General features: G+C 48.0%; 1 protein-coding gene across 1 annotated transcript; it reads left to right on the top strand.

The window, feature by feature from the left end:
* The first annotated feature begins 726 nt into the window (after positions 1-726).
* Positions 727-21,811, top strand: FOXO4 (forkhead box O4). Its single transcript, XM_063142001.1, has 3 exons — positions 727-1,545; positions 13,097-14,291; positions 18,312-21,811. The coding sequence occupies exons 1-2, from the start codon at positions 1,087-1,089 to the stop codon at positions 14,273-14,275; spliced, it is 1,638 nt and encodes a 545-aa protein (XP_062998071.1). The 5' UTR covers positions 727-1,086; the 3' UTR covers positions 14,276-14,291; positions 18,312-21,811.
* Positions 21,812-23,412: the final 1,601 nt, after the last annotated feature.

Consider the following 23,412-nt stretch of genomic DNA (forward strand, 5'->3'; position numbering starts at 1 on the left):
TAGCCATCATGGTTAGAAATGGTTCACATGATACACTAAGCCATAATGTTTAGCTTAAAATGCTTAACCACCATGACTTAGCATGTCGCCTTAGCAGACCTGTGTGTCCCATTTTGGGACCTGGTCCTGGACTCCCACCCCAACCTCTTGTCCTAGGTGCAGCCATGTTTCTCAAAATGAAATATATGTTGGTTTTTTCTCCCTTCAACAACATTTTTAAATATGCACATTTATGCAGATTTTATATCACACCAAGAATTTATGCAGACAATTGATTACTCCACTGGCTAACATTTAATAAGCAGCAAAAAGTGTCTGTGTGTGTGGGGGGGAAGGGTTAAACGGAAGAGCCTGGCAGAGCTGCACGGTGGAGTGGGGGCGCAGCAGCTAGTAACTGGAAGAGCCGACGAGTGGGCACGCAGCACCGCCTAGCACAGTACGGCGCGCTTGTTTTGGAGGACGCGGATTGGTTGCTTGCTTATGTAATGGTCCGCAGGAGGAGGGGGAAAGCTGGCGCGAGGCATTCTGGGCATTGTATTCACTTTTGGCCTCCCTAGCGCCGCACCGGTCTTAAGCTCAACCGCTCGCTTTGCCTGACGGGAAAGCGAGTCCGTTTCTCTTCCTTCCCTCGTCCTGTCTGGGGACTACAGCTCCCAAGATGCAGCGGGAGCGCAAGCGCAGATTCCCCCCTCCTCCCCCACCCCCAAAGCCTGTGGTAAACAGAGAGCCGCCAAGGCGGCTAGCTGCTCCCGTGTGGCGAAGCTTGGTTGTGAGGAAGAGCCGGGACAGCGCGCACCCAGGCCCCGGCTTACACTGCCGGGAAAGAGCGAGCGAGCGAGCGAGGCAGGCTAGCAAGGCCGGGCGGTACCACTGAGCGGACGAGGCCGGGGGCGGCGATCGCTTCGTGAGGGAGCGCTTGGACCGTACCATTCTGTGGAGCGGGGGAGAGAGCTCCTCGTCGCTTCGGCCCTCAGGAGCAGGCAGGCGGGCGGTGATGTGGCGGCGCTGAGGGAAGGCAGGCAGGCAGGAAGGAGGCAGGCAGGCAGGCAGGGCGAGCGAGCGAGCCAGCACCGAAGCGGCGCCATCATGGCGGAGCCGGCCGGGAGCCCCCCAGCGGCCGAGCCCTCGTCGGCGGCGGCCTTGGACCCGGAGTTCCCCCCTCAGAGCCGGCCGCGCTCCTGCACTTGGCCTCTGCCTCGGCCCGAACTGGTGGCGGCGGCCGAGCCGGAGCCCGGCGGCGGGCCAGGGGCCGGGAGCGGCCTGGGCAGCCCCGAGGAGCCTGGCGGGGCGGCGCTGGCTGCTGCCGCCGCTGCTGCTGCACCCGGCGCCGGCGGCGGGGCGCGCAAGAGCGGCGGCTCGGGCGGGGGCTCCGGCGGGGCGCGGCGCAACGCCTGGGGCAGCCAGTCGTACGCCGACCTCATCAGCCAGGCCATCGAGAACAGCCCGGAGAAGCGGCTGACGCTGGCCCAGATCTACGACTGGATGGTCCGAAACGTGCCTTACTTCCGAGACAAGGGAGACAGCAACAGCTCCGCCGGGTGGAAGGTGAGCAAAGGCGGGTCGGGGTCGGGGTCTGCGGAAAGGAGCCGGCCGCGTCATGGGCAAGCGCCCCCCCGCGAGCCCTCCTGCTCGGGGAGCGTCACGACAGCCCTGCAAGGTAGGCCGGGGAGTGTTGTGGTCGTCCCCGCGGCACTGCAAGCGGGGCTAGGGGCTGAAGGGCTTGCAGCCGAGTAGAGCGGAGGGCCACCTGCTGTAGGACGTTGAGCATTTTCCCCTTCTTTAACTCCCTCCTCCGTTTATTCTGGTTTGCTATGTTTGTATACCATCTTTCTGCCAACGCACTCGGGGCAGTTCGCGGTCGCCTGTCGACCTAAGAGTCACAATGCAAAAGGGAGCGGTTGGGGAGGGAATAAGACCTCTTCCTGGCAGCGTATCTGAACCTTTCCAAATCGAAGAGTTTCGTGGAAGTCCAAAGCTAACTTGGCTGCTTTGTGGTTTTTATTGAGCCCTCAAGTAATATGATGCCTTTAAGAATGTCGAGACAAGGAATATAAACACAGAGCTATAGTTTCTACTATAGCTTGTTGAGTTTCTACCTGTTTTGCCAGGGTTAAAGAGGTGCAGCAGTTCTGCCAGGGAAGAATAAAAAAAGGTGGCAACGTCTGGAGGCTGTGCACAGCCTGGCCACTCTGAAGTCTTGGGGTGGGATCGGGTATTGCGCAGGCATTGGAATTACTAGCGTTCAGCCGTCCAGCCAGTTTTCAGTGCCAGGCTGCAAGCCTGGAACATGTTACAATAAATGTGTGATTCAGGGAGGGAATGTAAGTGCGTGCATATTCTTCAGCACAGACCACCTCCACACATCTGGAAGTAGGCTGCAGGCCTCTGGGTCATGGGGTGTGACTTACTGGCAGCCTTTCATTCCCAAATAAACTGCTGTGGTAGTTAGTGTGTACATCTGACTGGGCATTGGACTTGGCTGGAGCCAGGGCTCTGTTCCAGAATTTTAAAATGCTAAAGAACTGCTCTGGAAAATAGAGAGTCTCTGGGCATGTAGAGAGTGCCCACTTCAGTACCCATAGCCAGCTGGCACCTACTTGGGGCTAGGAGTGGCTTTCTGGTCTCAAAGTCCTGTGATTTGGATGGCATGCTGTGTATAGGCTGATCGGGGAGGGCTGATGAATGGGTGGTTCTGCCATGTAGCAGATGGGTTTTTCTGTCCTCTATCTCTTTGATACCGCCAGGTGGGGCAGATAGTGCAGCGGATTCTAAGAGAGCTTGTGGCTAGAGAGGGAGGAAAGAGCATCAATCTGTTGTAAAGTAGGTGAACCTACAGTGGCTGTGGGTTGTGTGGGAGGATACCGAACAAGTCAGGCTGAGACTGACCTGCTAGTTATCCTTGGATTGTTGGAAAATGCTTGGCCTTGAGTCCTATATGTCATTTTCTAGGCCTTAATCCGTGTACAGTTTTTTGCCCCACATTGAGAGATCAGTGGATTTGGCTTGGTATTTCTCTCCATATGGTGGTAATGCCGACTTCTGCAGGATGCCTCTCTGCGCAGAAGGCTGGGATTGGCTCAACCTCCTTTTCTCTGTGTCACCTCGCTTCCCTGATTACTCTGTGATGCCCCAGATACCCATAGTACTGCTAAATTCCAAGGGCAAAAGAGTTTGCAAAGGATCACACCATCTGCAGCTGTTAGCAGTGCTGGGTTAAGGAATTCTGCTCCTGTTGTTGCCAGAAATCTGGAAAGGATGACAAGAAATAGTTTTCTCTGGGACTCAAACCTCTTGATATTTTCAGTCACTCCTCTCTCTTGCCCCCACATTACTGCACATAGCTGATGGGTGGCTCATGAAAATGTAATTTCTGGCTGTATTCGGGTGTCACGATAGTGCAGATGGGTTAATAAGCTACTCACACCCACCCCCTTGTCCTGCTGCAGTCTTCCTGCCGGAGCAGTGGTACTGTTTCACCTCTGAGACACTGGGGGTTTGCAGGATCGGGACAGAAGTGCACACAGAGCACCACTCAACCCCTGTGCATTTACCTCAGAGGAGCAAAAATCTTGAGTGCACCAAAAAGGGGAAGTGGCTAAAAAACCAGGATCGAGACAATACTTCACATACAGCCTTTTCTAGTCAGGAGGCATCATCAGAACCCTGCATCCTGACAGGCAACAAGGAGCAGAGCGGTAGTGGTTTTGACCACTCTTACCGCACAGCTGTCTAGCCGGCAAAAATAACCCACAGTGACCGCCAGAGGACACGATAACCCACAGTGGTTTAAATATCCCACTCCGCAGACCTTGGGAGTGGGTTATTTTGGCCAAATAAGCCATCATGGGTTAAACTCCACCCGACAACATGGAAACCCATGTAACCCATCGTGGGTTGTCATGACGTCCAAACCCAGTCTAAGACTATGACTTTTAATGGGCCCAGAAGAGGTAATTTCAGCCCTGTTCTTTTCCATTCCATACTCTTCTGTGGATTTCCTTTGATCTGTCTAGCCTAGGCAGATCTGAATAAAAGAACAGCTGTGCTTGTATCAGCCTGAAGATTTCTCTAGGTCTAGTCCCTAAAGATGGATGCTTAACGAGCTTTAGGGGGTTGGGCTTTGGGGTAGGGGTAATGCAGCTGACTCCTACCTCACCCCATGGCTCTCTTTTAAATTCCTCCTCTGGAGCTTGAACCTACAGTTCACTTTGTTTCAGCACTTCCAAGAAAGGCCACTCCCTGCCCCTTTGTAAATGTTCTCAGAGATTTCTTGGAAAGGCAGGAGCCTGATCTGGGACTCTAGGCCAGGCTGCTGTGTAAGACCAAGTGTCACTTGAAAAGTTTTCAATGCTGGGCTTCAGTTCTTTGTCACCCAGCTGCGTTGATGCTCGGTATAAATAACTCCTTCATAGCGTGCATTCCTGGCTCGCACAACCCTTCCTTCAGAAAGGGAGCTCTTTGCAGAGAGAGAGAGAACATGCCTTCTCTGCTCTGAGGAGGCTCAGTAAGGCTGAAAAGGCATTCAGAAAGCTATTTTTTTTGCAAATACGAGCCTTATTTGTCCTAAAAATGGGAAATGCCAGTCTTAAAGGGACTTGGTTCCTTTCGTGGCTTCAGATGAGGTGGCTGCACTCATTCCCCCATGCCTATTTCGAGTCCCAGAATAGCACCACGTGCATGAATTAGCCACCTTTTGAAAGCTTGCACTTAAAAGGGTAAAAAAAGAAAGAAAAAAGTACTGCCTTGGTTTTGCTGAGATTGCAATTGCTTTAATTTCATGGTTGCCTTTCCCACATTTTGCAAAAAGCGGGCTGCCTCTCAGCCCTGCATGGCTCTCTCTCCCACTTTCCTGCCCCATCTCAAGGGTATATGGCAGGGGTGGGCAACTTGTGGCACTCCAGATGTTTTGATGTACAGCCCTAGCCAGCATAGCTAATAGTGGGAGATGTTGTGAGTTGTAGTCCAAAACATCTGGAGGGTCACAGGTTGCCCACCCCAGTTTACGGCAACATTTCTGCTGTTTTTAAATATGAGATTGCAGAGTGTGGCAATTTTCAGAGAGGGCACCATAGATTTGGTTATTACTATGTCAGTTGTTCTGAGGTGCAGGGATTTGTCTGAGAGTGCCCAATAGTCTTCCTAGCTGAGCAGGACGTGATCCCATCATGCCGGCTCACTCTTATTTTTTAGCCACATCCTCATTTGTACATACTTTTCACCTAAATGGAGATGTTGAATTGCTGGGGATTGAATTAACCAAAAATTGTATGGGTACTTTCTGAATGGTTTCTTGCTGCTTTTGGCTTTCTTTTATTCTGCAGTATATCCTTGTATGGTTAGGCAATTAAAAGCTAGGTCCTGTTTGAGATGCAGCTGAAACACAAGTTTTGGCAGTGAGGACTGTTTTGATCTGGAGCTTGTGGTGTTTGACCCTGGGTCATTCTTCTCCCTTACAAAGTTTGAAGGGTGCAGTTAAAAGGCTTGCGTTGTAAACTTTTTAGCCCAGGATGTGGTCAACCATATCATAATATTTCAGTCTCCTCAAAGAAGCATTCTGGAGAATATCTGCGAATAGCCATGCGATTTCTCTTCTGTCTCCGCAGTGTAGAATTTGAGAAGGTTATCAATGGCTACTAGCCCAGATGGCTATGTGAGGCAGTAAGCCTATATACGCCAGTTGCTGGGGAACATGGGTGGGAGAGTGCAGTTGCATCATCCTGCTTTGTTGGTCCCTGGTTCACAGCTGGTTGGCCACTGTGTAAACATAGTGCTGGACTAGGTGGACCCTTGGTCTGATCAAGCAGGGCTCTTCTTATGTTCTTAGAATTAACTAGGTCGAAAAGGGAAAGATGCTCAAACAAGATGGCAAGATATGCCTGTAGGTTCCTGTTTAATTTTCTTGTTACTTCATGAATGTTTTTTTTTTAATTTTCTGCTTGGCAAATCTATGCTTTGCCAAGTAGAAGCAAAGAAAATGTTTGGAATATCCTATATCATGCGTTGGCCTTCTGACACTTAAGTGAAATTCTGCTCCAAGTACTGGATCTAATAGGCTTTCGTAAAATGAACATAGGCTGGCTTATTTCCCCTGCAGTTGCTGCTATCTCTTGCAGGCAACAGCTTGCCCCTTAGAATCCCTACACGTGGCTGATAGAGATGGGGCTGGGTCATGTTGAACCTAGAGTAAGTCCAAATTAATAGGGGCTGTGGGGGAATTATAAGGTATTGGCATTTGACCCATATGCCTGAGGATTTAGTGGCCATTCCCAGTTGCTGTGGCTGTTTCAGTTTTGTCTCCATAATACGACCTGTATTAAGCTAGAGGGCTTTGTTATACATCCTCCTTTGAATGTCTCTTTCATTTGCAGGTACTTTCTGGGAAATCTTAAAAAAAGAGCTCCCAATTTTATGTTGAGGTATAACCAGAGTCTAGCCTTCTATGCTGCTCCAGGCTGGAATGAAAAACTGTTCTCTTGAGGTTACACACCAGAACCCCAACTGCTCTCCATGCAGACCGTTCAGTCTGGGATCAGGTCTTTTTTTGACTGGAAATTTAAACATATATGCCTTTCCTCACAAAAGTACTGTCCAAGTGTATTAAGTTGTCTTTTGTATACTTTAATTGTATTCATTTAGACATCAGGTTAAGATCTTTCTTTTTAATGTTTAATGTTATATTATTTTTATACTTACATTGTCGTATTTTTGGTTTGGTTACTTTGCTCTTCTTTTTGGTTTTATGCTTGTAAGCTGCTCCAAGAGCATTTTCCAGTTAGGCAGTTTACTAATAAAACAATAAAGAAATACGAGGGGAAGCTAAGGAGGGCTTCTGAGGTGTCATGTGGCAGAAGGGGATGACGATAAAAGGAAACAAAATGTGGTGATGAGGGTTAGAAAGAGATGAGGGGGCAGGCGCCGTTGCATAAGCACACTCCTCTCCTGTAATATCTCTGGGCATCCTTGCTAGAGAGCCCACAAAGAATAACTTCTCTGAGGTGTTGTCAACCATGCCTGTTCCTGAGCGAATGCTGTAGATTAAAAACAGGGTGTGCTTAACTGAACAAGAACAGAACAGGACAAACATGCCCCACCCCAGAGCCATTTGGGTTCAGAGTCCCAGAGGGCACTTTCCCACTCCCTCCTCACACTGTGCGCTGCCTGCTCTTCGCAACTCAAGTCGAATTATCTTGGAAGGCCTTGCTATTATTGCTGCCAGTTCTGAAAGGAGCTGTTTCCCCTGAAGTGTCCATGTGCACATGTTGCCTTGCAGCTGTATCAGGGTCCAGAATGACTGAAGCGGGCTCCAAAAACTGGCAAAAGCTGCCTTCCCTCCAACCAGTAGGTAATGCTACTCAGTTTGGCTTCTATTGACTTGTACTAGTACACCAAATATATATATATCTCCCTCCTCCTGCTTTGCTAGTATAAAAACCAATAGTTTTCTCTGTGTGTTTTACTGAAGGTTGGAGATACATCTGGGTAACTGCTCGCTTTTATATATATTTTTAAAGTGGGACTCATCCATTGTATGTTTGTTTGTTTATTTCAGCAATCTTAGGTATAACTTAGAACCTGCATAACACCTAGTACTGCTTAATCCAATTAGTTTTTGTGAACCGCCCAGGGAGCTTTGGCTGTTGGGTGGTATAAAAATGCAATAAATAATAATAATAATAATAATAATAATAATAATAATAATAATAATAGAGTCTGCTATCTCCTCTGTCACTGTATCTTAAGACTGTGACTAAATGCAGTCTTTGTGGCTTCCAAACTTCAAGCTACCTTTTTCTCCCACTCCCAGATGTACATGTTGTTTATCATCCAGCCTGATGAGGAGTTCTGGAGAACTCAAAAGCTTGCATACTATTTTGTGACATTTTGGATGATCCTAAAAAAGTTATCATCCCACTGTGGATTCTGGAATGCTTCCAGGAAGTTAATACAGCTCCAGTGGTTGTCTCTGTTAACTGTCTTCCCACCCCCAGTTTTCTTGCTGTTGTTCATATTGTTCGTGTTACTTTAAGACATGTGTCTTACTTTTTGCCATCAGAGAAGCAGGTTAAAAAATAGTTGAAAACAGAAACCTAGTTATTTTGTAGTAAACAAAAGAAAATGTATGATTTTCTCATGAAGATGACAGCACTCTAGGTGCAGAAAAGCATCATGGGATTTGAGTGTTGTATATGTCTGTATCTACATTATACACAGAAATTATTTTCTAGTGCTGTAAATTGTTTGGAATGCAGGGACTTTATTGTGGCAACATCCTGACTGTAGAATTCCCATCCCAAGAGACTGGGCCTATCTTTGCTGGACTTTAGATAGGCAGTTAAAAAAAAATTATGCCTGTCTCTTAAAGGTTTTTAAAGTGAGACTGAAGTGCTACTCTTCTTGGTTTTTAAACGGCTCTGGTTAATTGAATGTATTGCTTATATTTGTTTAATGTTTTGTTTTTGCATACCACCTTGGGGAGCCTTGTTAGGGCTGAAAGCAAGTTTATAAATATACCTATAAAGTAAATAAAACTACGTACCACACTTATTTTAATGAATAGAATCTTGTTTTTAAAAGGATTTCACTCATTCCAAGAGAATCATTGGTAGGTGATCTTTTTCAGTTTTCCTCCAATTCCTGTTTTTTCCATTGGATTTTTTTTTAAATCAAGGGGAATTTTCCTCCCTCCCAGTTCTTCCCCCCTCCCTCTGCTGTGGTCTCTCCTTCTAATCATCAGTTACTAGTGACCTTCCACCCATTCCCTCCTTGTGTCACACTTTAAATCAGCCTTCCCTAGCCTGGCTGGGGACAATAGAAGCTGTAATCCAACACACCTGGAGAGCCCCAGGTTGGGGAAGGCTGCTTCAGATTGTAAGATCTTTTGTGGGTGGGAACTGTCTTATTGTCAAACACCATAAACATTGGCACTATATTAGCTAGTAGGTAGGCATGAGGGAACGGATGCCTAGTGTTGAAGCTCTTCCCGCTCTATTGGAGAGGGTGAGCTTCTTCCTTGGCATGCAGTTGGAGCTTGCAACTTGATACGGGAGGCGCCTTTCATTCCTCTCAGGAAAGTCGGAGAATTTGGCACGTTAAACTTGATTAAAAACCGTCATTTCCTGTCTGTCCTGGTGAGGACAGCTTGCTGCCAAATCCTTAGAGCCCTTGAGGAACTCGGAATGGATACCACCTTCCCGGCGTTTTCAGAACCACCCTAGAGGAGACATAGTCACTTTGTATTATCAGAGTAGCATATTTTTGTGGAGGACAGGATCCAGAGAGATGCTTCTTTTAAATTGCCACCATTGATTTTCTTGCATTAGTACTTGACTTGAAGTCCTGAAATAAGTTGATAGTTCAAAAAGCAGCCAGCTTCTCAGATGGTGTATGTCAGGAATTTTGAAGGAAGAAGCATGCATTTCTGACACAGTGAAGTTCCTTTAAAAGCCTGCTCTAGCCTCCCCTTCCAGTGAAATTACGTTATCTCCTGAACATACACCAATACAAACTAAAACAGGGGGAAAGTTAAATGGGTCTATTTTCAAAGCTGGTGCATACTAAGTAGATAACAGAGCTGTCATGTCCGCTTCCCTCATCTCTGCAACTGATAAGGAAGGCTTTGTGGTTGGTCTGGTATTTTATTTCCTCCTCCTCATTCATGAATATATTTGTTTTAGAACCTGTACTGGTTTGCCTTGAGATCATATCACATATTGGTCTGATCTATGGTGCTCTTGTGTAAAATCAGTGGCTTCTGTTTCCTTTTATATCACTTCATTTATGGGCATTGTTGCTTCATCCTGGCTAGATTTAACCATCAGAAAATCCAAGTATTAAGTCTACAGCCTTCAAGCGCATCAACTTTCTGGGGGAGAAGACCTGTCTCTGACGGCTAAACCTAGCCAGCTTGAAACAGCCAGTCCTATAAGTGTAGCCACATAGAGGAAAACAGAAGCCGCTGATAAAAGTCCCAAAAAGCCTAAATGGCTTTAGCGCTATACATTTACAGTCTGCCCCCTTCCCTCTGCTCCATGACAACCAGCAATTAGAATGGAATTGGCTTCTTATAAGCAGGCTCAAGAGACACATGTACCATGCTGAAATAGCAATGGTATGCAGGGTGGTGTTCAAGGTAACTGCCTTGTGACACAGCCTTCTTCCCTGGAAGGCTCACTGAAACACGAGCCTGTGTGTTTTCTAGAAAGTTGGACCCGCTTTGGGTACTCTTGGTATGTTAACTAATAATATAGTTTTCTCTATTTTTAAAAACAAGTAGAAAATCTGAACAGCCCACCCTGAGTCTTTGAGGTCTAGGGGAGGTATTGGGATGTAGACTTGGGTAAGTTATAGAAAGTGTTTCTCACTAGCATTCTCAGCAGAAGGCACAAGTACAGCTCTAACAGTGTTTTTTTTTTTAAAAAAAGAACAATTGCGGTTTTTAAAAAAAGTGCTCAGAGAGTCTTGGTTTGTCTGTGGCTGAAAGTGCTGCTGACATCACTTTGATACAAAGTTGGTTGGGGGAGGAAGGGGGTGTTGGATAATGCGTTCAATAACTGAGCCTGAAAACCATCAATTTACGTTAAATATTATTTAGATAAAGACAGGGTTGAGTCTAGTCATGTGGCTCCAAGCTTTTTGCTAATTCATCTTTTTTTGCCAAGTTTGTTCTGGGTTTGCTTGCTCCATAACAGTTCTTTGCTTTGTGTTTGAGCTGGGGCAACCCCTGAACACTTCACCTTTAGTGCATCTGGTGTTCTCCCATCACGCAGCTTCTGAATATTCTTGCCGGATTGGCGGTGGCTCAGTCACTGGGCCTCCTGGGCCAAAATCATGTACCGAGGGAGCATGCAACTCTGAGGCAGAGCAGCTGCTGTGCATGCAAAAAGTTCCAAGTTCCATCCATGCATCTTCAAGTAGGGCTGACAAAGGTCCCTGCCATAAACTTTGAAGTGCCACTGCCAGTCATTGTAGAACAACCTTCCCCAATCTGCCGTCATCCAGGCATGCTGGATTATTTTTATTTATTTATTTATTACATTTTTATACCACCCAATAGCCGAAGCTCTCTGGGCGGTTCACAAAAATTAAAACCATCATAAAACAACCAACAAGTTAAAAACACAAATACAAAATACAATATAAAAAGCACAACCAGGATAAAACCATGCAGCAAAATTGATATAAGGTTAAAATACAGAGTTAAAACAGTATAATTTAAATTTAAGTTAAGATTAAGTGTTAAAATACTGAGTGAATAAAAAGGTCTTCAGCTGGCGACGAAAGGAGTACAGTGTAGGTGCCAGGTGGACCTCTCTGGGGAGCTCATTCCACAACCGGGGTGCCACAGCGGATTACATCTCCCATAATCCCCAGCCATGGCTGGGGGGTAATGGGAGTTAAAGCCCGGCATGCCTAGAGGATGCCATGTTGGGGAAGGTTGTTGGGGACAAACTTGAGCTAGATAGACCAACAATGTTTGTATAAGGCAGCTTCCTATGTTCCTATGATCTGAGATGGGTTACCATAATACTGCACACATGGTCGGTGGGTCGGTCTCTCCCTCCCTCCCCCTTTCTCTATGCTGCCATGCCTTAGTTTCTGCCTGTATTAAAACCAAAACACTAAAAAACGCTTTAAGACTTTTACCAGAGTAGCCAGGGCTTGATGGTTTTGTTCTGCAGTTCCAGAACAGTTCTGCTGTCGGGCCAAGGACATCCTTTGACGCAAAGCTTAGCACATTGTGGTTCTGGCTGACCAGGCCTGTTACCCAGAAACAAAACCATACTACTATTCCTAGGAAGTTACATGCTGTTCCGAACCTCTTGGTTTCAAGTCACTCTCAAGTAAGCGGAGCCAAAGTTTTGTGGTTATGCAATTAGACAGCAGTCATTCCTTTTGGGGTGGGGGTGGCTCTTGTTGGCTAGCTGGTTGGCTGACTCCCTGTGGGGCGGGGCTGCACAGCAGCTCGCAGCTCGCAACCTCTGGGAAGGGAAAGAAGTATCCCATTCTAAATCAAGAACAGCCATGGATGAGCTATGGTTTGTTTCTCTCCCCACCCACCCCCTGCAGTAACTGCAGAGTTGATCTTGAAGCCAAAGAATTCTAGGCTGGTTTCTGTATTCCAGAGGCTTTGAAAACAGTACTGTTCATTGGGATCCATGAACTTCTGGTTGTGTGGCCATCACTGGGGTTAGCAGCTGACTGCTAGGCTTGCTTGTGCTGTGACTTACAGCCAGTGAACTAGCATCATTGGATGCTGCCCAGTTCATCATTCTCAAGGCTGAGGCAGGGCCACACACTTTAAGGGAGGCCTAACTCTGATGAAGTTAAGGCCTGAAGTGTACTAATTTTCCTCAGGCAATCCTCTGTTTTACTTCGGCTTGGTGAGAAAAGCGTCGTCCCCTGTGCATATTCCACGCATCTTGAGTTGTTGTAACTTCCATTCTTAACCCATACTTGCAGCTGAATTTTATGTTGACCACCCTGCTGCATGACTGCCCCAAGGAAATGAATACAGCAGATTTCCCCGAAACAAATGACACCGAAGGCCAGCAGAAGTGAGAAGTGTTCCTTGGATACCTCTTCCAGATTCCTTTTGGCTTGAATGCAGTACCAAGTTGGAAACGGCTCACGCTCTGCAGTGGATCTGCCATTCCTGAATCAGTAGTGCTTTTTATTGGAAAGCCAAATTGTGTTGCATTGATAGCTGTGATGACACTGACCCTGTTCAGACAACACACTAAGCCACGGTGCTTAAGCATGTTGCGCTAAACATTTTGGCTTAGCGTGTCATGTGAACCATTCCTAACCATGGTGGCTACATAACCTCTATTTAAACTCACTCACTAACCATTTGCGGTAAAGGGGTGAGCAGCCAACCATGGCTTAGTGTGTTTATAACAGGCTGAATATAGAAATTTCTGCCACGTTGTCCTTTTCTAGATTGTTCTTTACACAAGCTTGCTGACATCTTTGTGGGGTTTTGTGCTAAGATGTGCCCTTCCCTCCCTCCTCCCCCGTGGTCTCCGTAGAGAGGAGTTTTCAAATGTGTGGCATGGGAATATTCCTAACACTGTACTCATCCCATTTTCTCTTGCAGAACTCCATCCGACACAACCTCTCCCTGCATAGCAAGTTCATGAAAGTGCACAATGAAGCTACTGGGAAGAGCTCTTGGTGGATGCTCAATCCCGAAGGTGGGAAAAGCGGGAAAGCTCCACGGAGGAGAGCAGCCTCCATGGACAACAGTAGCAAGCTGCCCAAACCCCGAGGGAAAGTCTCCAGGAAGAAGCTACCCATGCCGGTGGCCCCGGAACCTACTGCAGACAGCCCAAGCTCCCAGTACCCCAAGTGGCCTGGCAGCCCTTCTTCCAGAAGCAATGAGGAATCTGATGTGTGGACCAGTATCCGGCCTCGGACCAGTTCCAATGCCAGCACCATCAGTTTGGGGCCTTCTCCCATCCTAGCCGAGCAGGATGACCTTGCTGACGAGGAGCTCCTCCCCTCCCACGTCTACTCCGCTGCGTCCAACAATGTCCCGCCCACTGTGACAGAGGAGCTGGAACTCATCGATGGCCTGAACCTGATGTCGCCTAGCTCGTCCTTGCTTTCGGCTCAGCAGCCTCCTTCTAGCAGCCTGGCCCAAAGAAATCCCAGCTTCCCCTTGCGAGCTCAGACCTCGGCTCCTCAGGCCCCGTCCTTCGGCAGCTCCCTCTTCAACCCCGTCGATATCTCGCTGCACAGCTCTGCTGGCTGTTTCTCTGGTCCACAGAGACTGGAAGACCTCCTGACGTCCAATTCGCCACCGCCCAGTGATGTGATGATGACCCAGGTGGATCCCATCCTCCCACAGAACGGAGGCAGGTTGAACAGCCAGACTTTCCTGCTCCTGGAGGAGCAGTCCTCCAAAAACAAGATGAGCCCAGTTAGCCTACTCAGAAAGCCTTTGGAGCAGCAGCTGGAGCCAGTTGGTGTCACGGCTTTGCCATCGGCCTTTACCATGGTGTCGTCTCCTCAGAATACCATTGGCCTGTCTGCTTTGAAGTCATCGGGCCCAGCACAGTCTGCCCAAGTGGTCCAGCTGAGTACCCAGCCCCCTCTGTCAGCTGCCATGTTTGCCTCCTTCGGAGGGAATCAGGACCGGCTTCCCAACGACTTGGACGATATGCACATGGAGAACCTTGAATGTGACGTGGATTACATAATCAACACTGACCTCATGGATGGAGAAGGACTGGACTTCAATTTTGAACCCAACCACACTTGGGTACCAAGTTAACTTCAGGATTGACAAGGTAGGTGAATGTACAGCTGGAAAGAGCAGAACCTCTTTCAGCCCAAGGGCTGATTTCCATTTGAAGGAAGCTCTCAGGGTCACATTCCAGGGTGGGTGGGGCTGAAAGCACAAGAGGCAGGGGGGAAATTCTAATAATAATAACAACAACAAATTTTAGCTTAAAACTCTTGCTGCCAGTCACTGCGCTTAGGAGAAGCCGTTCAACCTCTTAGGTGGGGGATGAAACTGCAAACCGCCAAACCATTGGTGGTCAAGGGAAAGGGTGTGTGGCCATTTAGGGAGCCACAAGGGCCCAGAGTTGGCCCCTGGGCTTATGGCTTTGCACCCCAAATGTTCAGCCTAACAAAGATTCTGTTTTATCAATGGGACCAAAATCCCCTCCCCACAGTCAGAATATTGGTCCTATTTATTTATTTGATTTGTTCAATGCCTTTCCACCAAGAAAACGATGCTCAAGGTAGCTATGAACTTAATAGTTAAGGGACAGAGCTCTTTTTGTCTTTTTTGAGATAGTCTTAGGTTCAGAAAAGAATTAACTTGGGGGAAATACTTTTTTAATTTCTAGGAGCCAGCATGACATTTTATGTGCCCGCAGAGAGATATTTCACCTATTGAGGTATTCAGTGAGAATTCCCCAGCCTTGATTTAATTCAGCCTGCTGTTCTGTTCTCAAGCAACTGGCATATCTGGATAACGTGTATGTGTGTTTGTGTGACAAATTCTGTATCCCATCCCTAGGATTTTTATGAGGGCTCTTAATTCTGCCTGGTTTTGGGGCCAGACTTGTGTTATTGTGTAAGTAAGTAGCTGCCATGGAGCCACCCTGAGCAGGATCAGGACTGGAGGGGCAGGGTGTGAAGTTTAAGCTTCCTTTTGGTGCTATTTGCATTGGGAGAAAACCAATGGGAGCTCATTTCTTCCATGTGGAAGTGGAAGGGGTGGGGGAAGAGGATTTTCATTTGGATTGCAGGTAGGGAAAAGGATTAAACCCCCTTCCTCACTGCAGTCTAAGTGCTGCTTGCCCCCCCCCCCCCACATACTATAGGCATGTAATAGCACATTTAGGCTGTAATCCTATACATGCTTACTTGGGATCAAGTTTCATTGAACACAGAGGTCTGGTTCCCACGTTGCTAGTATAATGGGTTTTTTATGGGTTCTTGTTAATCGTGGGTTGTTATTAACTGCGAACACTGCACTATATTTTAACTCTGGGTTGTTAACCACAAACCCAGAGTTTACAGCCCAACAACTTCCATGAGTTCTCTTCCTGGGTTGTTCATGGTTAACATCCCATAGTTAAACCGTAGTGCAGGGTTTGCATGTAACGACATCTCATATTCATCCTGTACTTACTACTGAGCCAGTGGGTCTTACTACTGGGTAAACATACATAGGATTTCATGGTTAATATCACAACTAATTTGCCCTTTTCTATTTGGCAATGAGCCCCTAAAGCCTGTTCAGTTTTATGGCAGTCATCTGGACACTTGTAAATGGGTGGTTCTGATCGCCGGAGCTGTCAAAACAAACAAATGCTGCCTTCCGCTGTTAACTCCTCATGTAAACGTCCTTAGACAGAATTGTCCGTTGTTAGATGGCGGTTTAACTTCCCTACATCTAAATCTGCTTTTATGTTACTGGGGTAACAACTTAAACAGCAGCTGTTGACAGCCAGATGGTTGTACAGCAGGTGACATAGGTGCTCTTGCGCTCTCTGCCTTAATTCCACGAGGTCTCGCAAAGTACTTGTACTCAGACCATTGTCCTCTGCCCTGGGACCAACATGACAAGAATCCAAGCCCCTTAATTTAGACTAAAATGTGCCTCAAACTCTCCTTCCTCTCTCCATTAGGAAATAATTAGGAAAGGAATTGAACATAAAACTACCAGTATCACGCTTGACTTTATACAACTCTATGGTGTGACCACACTTAGAACACGGTGTGCAGTTCTGGTCACCGTACCTTAAAAAGGATATTGTAGAGTTGGAAAAGGTGTAGAAAAGGGCAACTGAAATGGTCAAGGGGCTGGAGCAATGCTGCTGTGAGGAAAGGTTACAACAGTTGGGATTGTTAAGCTTAGAAAAAAAGGAGTCATTTTCCTCCGTCTCTCATAATACCAGAACACGGAGTCATCCCATGAAGGTAGAATGCCTGTGAACACCATTTGCTGGGGGAAATGGGCAGGAAGGTGTTGTTGCACTCATGTCCTGCTTGTGGGTTAGCCCCTGCGTGTACAGGATGCCGGACTAGATAGACACTTAGTCTGATCCAGCATGGCTCTTCTTAAGTTTTGCTCTTAATCATGGCCGCAAAGCAGAACTGAATTGTGTACAGTAGCAGTTTGTTGAGAGCAGTCTTCCAAAAAGTGCTGGTGCTGTTCATACAGCACTAAGGAGGACAAGACAGAGGACTATTTTGCACAATTGCTCACTATGGTGCCAGTGTATGTGGGCGGCCATTTGTTGTGACTTGGTTGTGTCGTTCAAACCAAGTTGGCAGGCGTAACCCATGGGCTGTTCTAGGATTATTGGAGGGTTGTTTAACCCTTGCACATCCCATGCCGCCTGGGCTTGGACGACACAACATGCTGCGGCCGCTGCTTCAATATTGAAAAATGCCCCTGCATGCACCACATTCCACAGGGACTTAAACAAGCCATGGTGGGCTGTGATGATCATGTGAACCGGATCAGAGTAAAGTTGGATACTCCTCAGTTCTTCTCCATTGGGTATTCTCATGTTTTCCAAGCCCTTGCTGTCCACATTCTATCCAAACTGTGGTGGCATAGAATAGTTTCCTAAAATGGCCACTGTCTTCTCTCTAGAGGACAGACTTACTTGAGTGGTGAAGAGGGAAACCGTTTGACTTTTGACCCCAGCCACTTGCAAATAAGCCCACAGAAACGTGACTTTTGTGGCTTTAAAGACAAGGGAGTCCAATTCTGTAATGAATCTATGAAGCTGTCATTCAGAGTCAGATCACTAGTCTATCTAAACCAGTACTGTCTGCTCTGACTGGCAGTAGCTATCTTAAGAGCTGTTTCCCAGCTCTTCCACCTGATAATTTTAACGAGAAATGCTGGGTATTGAACTGGGGTGTTCTGCATGTAAAGCCATGCGATCTCGCATTTTGCTGGGCCCTTTTCCACACTTTCCTGGCTGATCACCTCGATGCAGTTCTTACCTCGGGCAGTCAGGTGACTGGCAGCTTGCCAATACTTGCTGGTTTTTTTGAGGGTGACTAGAACACAGCAGAGGAAACAAGTGAATCCCCATCCTTCCTACTGCAGCAAGCAGGAGTATGCAATATCTCTGGCCATTTGACTCTTGTACCATCAGCTGTAAGCAATGGTTATGGTGTTCACACACTCTTCCTTCGGTTGTGTTGGACTCCAATTCCCAGCAGCCTCTGTAGATACAGTGAAGCTTTTGTAAACCTCCAAGAGAGCTTCGGCTATGGGGCGGTGTATAAATGTAATAAATAAATAATAATAAATAAGAGAATAAAATGGTTGGCATAGGCAGAGGGTGCACATGGAGGAAAGGAGAGAGTCTGTACTCTAGAACAGTAGTGGAGCTTGGAAGGAGCGGGAGTAAGGGCAGAGCGAGCTGAGGAACTCTCTGCAGCAGGGCTTGAAGAGGTGGGAAAAAGAGCCTGGGCTTCCCAGAGTTGTAATTGCAAAGCACACAATCCCTTGGGCGTTGGGGCTAGAAGCAATCTGACGATTGCAGATTAATAAGGTGCCTCTGTTGGGGGCAGATTAACCTACATATGCCTGGACTTGAATCTCATAAACCTCTATTTGTGGATGCAGGCTCCAACATTAAAGGGGCTCTGTCTCTGATGTGGGGACCACCGCTTCAGAAATGTAGGTACTCCAAGAAGGGTGATGCTAAATACTTGGAAACCTAATTTCCCTCTAGTCTGGCTGCGTCTTGAGTTTGTGTGTACTTTTGTTGCCATCTGTGCACTACCAACAACTAAGCACCTGCTTTCTCTCCCTCCCCCTTCAGTGCCCTTCTGGTTTTGGAGCTTTCGTATCCCCAGAAGAGTCTGGAATGCAAGGAGCACCTGGCGTCTGTCTTGCTGCTCTGCAAACCAGCTAGGAGTGAGGGGGAAACTGCGACGGGAAGAGAGAGATCCTGTTAAGTGCCACATCTTTTCCTAAGTCTACTGTAAGCCCTGCAAGCCCCACCTAGGCCTCCCTGCAGGAGCCTAAGAAGGCGAGCCCTCAGACGTGCTCCACCCATGGCCAAAGACTCTTCCTGCCCTGCAGAAGCACTCTCCAAATCGATGGACTCTGACCCAGTCACAAGGGGTTGGGCGCTTTGTGCTGACGACGTCGCCCCTCCAGCTGATTCCTGCCTCCACTCTTCTTTGACCTGGCACCCTCCGCCTCGATCGCAGGATGGCTGGGAAGACGGATGGCGAATCTTGTGGCCGCCTGAGCTGAGAAGGCCCTCCTGTGGGGCACGTGTCCGTTGGGAGCAAGTGGGGAGGCAAGTGGAGAGAAACGAAACTGTCCTGCAGGGGAGGGGAGACCGACAAGCTTATTCTTCACTCTACCAGCCAACACACCCCTTCTAGAAGTTGAGGCCTGACCGGGCCTGGCGAAGGCCCCACCTGTGCGGTCATTGGTAGCACTTCCCTGAAATTGTGACTGCCCCAATGCAGGCAAGCAGGTGCTAAAAGCTGTTGCTAAGAAACCAAAACAACTTCTCTGTGACTTCTTTCCTGGGCTGTCTTGCTACAGCGGAGAAATGGAGAACCCAGATCCGGCCTTAACTAGAGCCCTGATTGGTGTTAATGTTTTTCCTTCTTTTTCTAATCCAGAAGGGCATTTTCTACAGGTGAACTATTTTGGAGGGGTTGGGTTGGGTTGTTACTTTGTTTTGTTTTTTACTAATCCGTGCAGGGGGGACGGGGCTTTCTGTGGTAGCCTTCAAACCATTGTAAGTATCTCCATATGAGTGCCTTTCCCTCCCTCTGACGGCACTGGCAGAAGCAGTGGTTTTTTGAGCTGCATCAAGAACAACTTGGCAATTTCTTGGGTGCATTAGCTGGGTGGCGGGAGAAGGGCACCAAGCCAGCCTTGTTCTTTGGAACTGGGGCAGGTGAGGGAGTTGTACATTATAAATAATTACCTGTAAAGCTAGCCACAGATTAACTAGAAGCTTTTGTAAACCTGGGGCAGGCGGGGAGGGTGACGGAGGGGGTGGGGGAGAGAAGCTGTCTATATTTTAACAGAGAATCCTATCAAATTATTGGCTAAACGTGCAGCCCGTTTTCTCGCAGCTTTGTACCTTTTGATACCAGACAGAACACTAAAGCACACAAGGCCAGGAACTGGTCTGAAGATGGGATTAGGGGAAAGCTATTCTGGGGGTGGGGGTGGAGGTGGGATTGGGGAAAGGGGGTTAGCTCAGGCGCAGTGGCTTCTCCTACACGGAGGCGCGCTCCTGGCCAGCTTGCGCTTTCAGCAACTAATCATGAATCACCAGCAGGACATATTGGGGTCCTCTAAGAGTTAGAATAGTTGGATCACAGCTGCCACTTCTGAGCCCTTGACCAATTTGTGCAGACCGGTGTCAGAGGGAGCACCAACTCAGGCTCACCTCTGCTCAGCACGTGTGGCAGCTTGGAGGTTGTTGGGTCTGCCTGGAGTCGGCTGTTGCTACGGAGCAAAGTAGGCCCAAGAAGAACAACGGGTTTTGTGGTTGGAGATCTCTTTATTGCTGTGAGGAGAGAATCTTGGGAGTCAGGGAAAGGTGATCTGGCCGGTCCCTGTCAAGTCTGGAGTATTCAGTGTGGCAGGAATAGCAAGCACAGGAGGGTTTCCTTCTAGCATCAACCCCCTTGATAAGCTGGCGACAGTTGCAGGCTATTCTTTCTGCCTTGAGTATGCTTGGAGTTTCACTAGCAATACTGGCGACAGAGAAAAGTTGAAGTTTTGCCTCCTTAAAGTAAAGCTGAGCCCTGGCACAAGTTCCTTCTCTAGATAGCTAGTTCCAGGAAGCTTCCTCCACAGCATTTCTGCAGTTAATGGAAGTCCGTTCTGGCTGAGGCTGGCCAGGGCAAAAGTTTTGTGTCCAAATGTGTTACTCACATGTGAGTAGTGTGTTCTTGGCGAGCCACAGCTTGGAGGATGGAAGACGCAGCCCAGACTCTTGTGTGCAACTGCAGCCTGGTCCAAGGTACCAAGTTTTTGCTGTTTTCTGGCCTGGCCTTTGAGCAAGCCACGTCAGGTGTGTGCATTTTCAAGCCAGGCCCTGTAACTCTTCTCTGGGGAATTGGGGCAGTGGCCTGGCTTGACCTGGTACTTTGCATTCTTCCAGCACCGGTGTTGCCTCCATAGCAGCTAGCGGAGCTGAATGAGTAATACAGCTAGCTTGAAATGCGAAAGGAGCCAAGAGAGATGAGCTGGAGCTTCTGGTGCAAGGAGCCTGGCACATTTTTGCTTTCTCAGTGCCCACACTAGTTAATTGGAGGAACTAATCAGCCCCCTGTCCTCCTCGGCTTGGCAAAACGTGGGCTGCAGCCTGGAGTCTTTGGTCAGGTTTAGCGGGAAGTGAGAGTCATTGTGACGCTGGCGGCTGGTGTTCAGGCATTGTCTTGAGCTGTGCTGGAAAGGCAAGTGTGAATTTCCAAAGGTGAGGTGGATGTAAAGCTATGGCCTGTAGCTCAGGACTGGTTAATTCTATAAGAACTGCTCTACCCCACCACCCTGGCTGTGGTTTCATACCTGCAGCTACCCCTAATGCATGCTTAAACTCTGCTTTCCACTTGTAACCATGCATTGGAAGAGTGGGCCATGTCAAACTCTTTCATTCAAAGGACTACTTCAGTGTTCTACAGGGTGTGAAGGATGAACTGATCTTCATTAAGCGATCTTGAAAAGGCAGCCGGAACCCCTTGGTGGTTCTTTTTCCTCCCCAGCTCTTTGGGGTTCACTGAATGCAAGGAGGAGGCTGTTCTTGCTGCATGGTAGCATTTCTGCCTTGGATGAGCCAGAGTGGAAGACCGTAGGAGTGAGGCTGCAGGGGCTGGCTCTGCCATTCGGGATCTAGGAGCAACTGGATTGGATCTCTGTGCATGTCTCAGGGCAGACTGTAAAGGATTCTCCCATCCCAGAAAGAACCTCTTGACACAGCAGCTTAGCTAGGGCAGGCCTCTTTCCAGGGCAGTGTGATGGAGGACCCTGGGGTGATAGAAGGTTGTGCATTGTATAAATACTCCCAGGGCTGCTCCTTCCCTTCCTGGTTTGTGGGGTGCGGGGTCATTGGTGGTTTGGATGGGAGCTGGTGCAAGCAGGCTCAGTCTTATTTTGCCTGAGGAATGGACTCCTGCCCACTCCCCACTGCCCTCACTTCCCCTTGCTATATTTGGGTTCCGTTCCTTGTAGCAATAGAATCTCTACTCCCTTCCAGGGCTTTCCAGTAGCTCCCATACGCTAGAGAGCCCGTGTGAAATGTGTTGGAGGGCAAAATGTGACAAATAAATCTCTGTAATCTTCCGGCTGTGTTGGGACAGTTCTTCCTTTCTGCTCCTGCTGCTTATCTGGACATCCCAAAGTTTGCAGGAAGAGTTGTGCTGGGGAATTTGCGCCTGTCTGTCAGTGATGGAAGTGGAAACCTTGGGAATGCAGCAGGTTGCTGTGTTGAATTCAATAACTTCACGTGTTTAAATGGGCTTTAAAAACAACTCGATGCTGAGCAACAGGAAGTACTTAGTTTGCACATACCGTAGCCCAGGAACTAGCATGCAAAGGAGGGCTACCTCGTTTCCCCGCCGCCAAAGGTGCAGTGCAGCTTCTCTGGTAGTGATGGCGTAGCCAGGCCAGTTGACATGCGTTCGGACCTGGCCTTAGTTCATGGCCTATCGTGTTCTGGTTGCAAGGGCTGCATCCAAGTCTGAGCTTTGAATAAGTGATGAAGCAATATGTGTGTCTTTGTGTGGGTAGAGTGCATTTACTGCCCCAGGCAGTAAGTCCAGCCAATCTTCTCACTTCAGGCGTTAAGAACATCAGAAGAGCCCTGCTGGATCAGACCAAGGGTCCATCTAGTCCAACACTCTGTTCGCCCAGTGGCCAACCAGCTGTCAGCCAGGAACCCACAAGCAGGACATAGTGCAACAGCACCCTCCCACCCATATTCCCCAGCAATTGGTGTATATAGGATTACTGCCTCGGATACTGGTGGTAGCACCTCGCCATCAGGACTAGTAGCCATGGATAGCCTTCTCCTCCAGGAATTTATCCATCCCCCTTTTAAAGTCATCGATATTGGTGGCTATCACTGCATCTTGTGGTAATGAATTCCATAGTTTAACTGTCTACTGGGCGGAGAAGTACTTCCTTTTATGTCTCCTGAATCTCCCACCAATCAACTTCATGGGATGATCCTGAGTTCTAGTATTATGGGAGAGGGCGAAAAATGTCTCCCTATCCACATTCTCCATACAAATGCATAATTTTGTACACCTCTGTCATGTCTCCCCTTAGCCTCCTTTTTTCCAAGCTGCATAATCCAAGCTGTTGTAACCTTCCCTCGTAGGAGCGATGCTGCAGTCCCTTGATTATGTTGGGAGGAGGTGGCAGCTTTCAAGCTAAACGTTTCTGTGCTTTTCCCATCCTGCCATGTTTATGTCTTAGCGAGTGAGTAAGGAAACTTGTCTCGCTGGACCAGACACATGTCTTTCTAGCCCAGTACTCTGGCCAGCCAATTGCCAGCAGGAAACTCAAAATCCATGCAGAGAGCCATCCCTGTCTGGCCATCCTGATGTACTTCCGTTCTTTGCTAATCTGACAAATAGATGTTGATAACCTCTTCCCCATGGGAACAGCTTGTGCCTGACGAATTTGGCACCCTCCACTTCCAGTCTGAAAAGGAGGCTGAGTGCCTTAGGCCCGCTCCAGCTTACTGAGGGTGGCGGTGAGGCAGAGCAGCTTCTGAGGGAGGCAGATTGCATGGCCAAGAAGGAGCTGCAAGAGGAAAGCCAACAGGTCAGCCCCTACTGCAGGCAGCAACGTGTACAGTTAGGTATTTCTGCAGGAGGAAATGCTTAGAGAAGAGTGTGTGTGCTTGGGGTGGGGAGAAAGAATCTTTAACCCCTGTT

Source organism: Elgaria multicarinata, chromosome 15 (assembly GCF_023053635.1).
Source record: "Elgaria multicarinata webbii isolate HBS135686 ecotype San Diego chromosome 15, rElgMul1.1.pri, whole genome shotgun sequence".
Taxonomy (NCBI): Eukaryota; Metazoa; Chordata; class Lepidosauria; order Squamata; family Anguidae; genus Elgaria; species Elgaria multicarinata.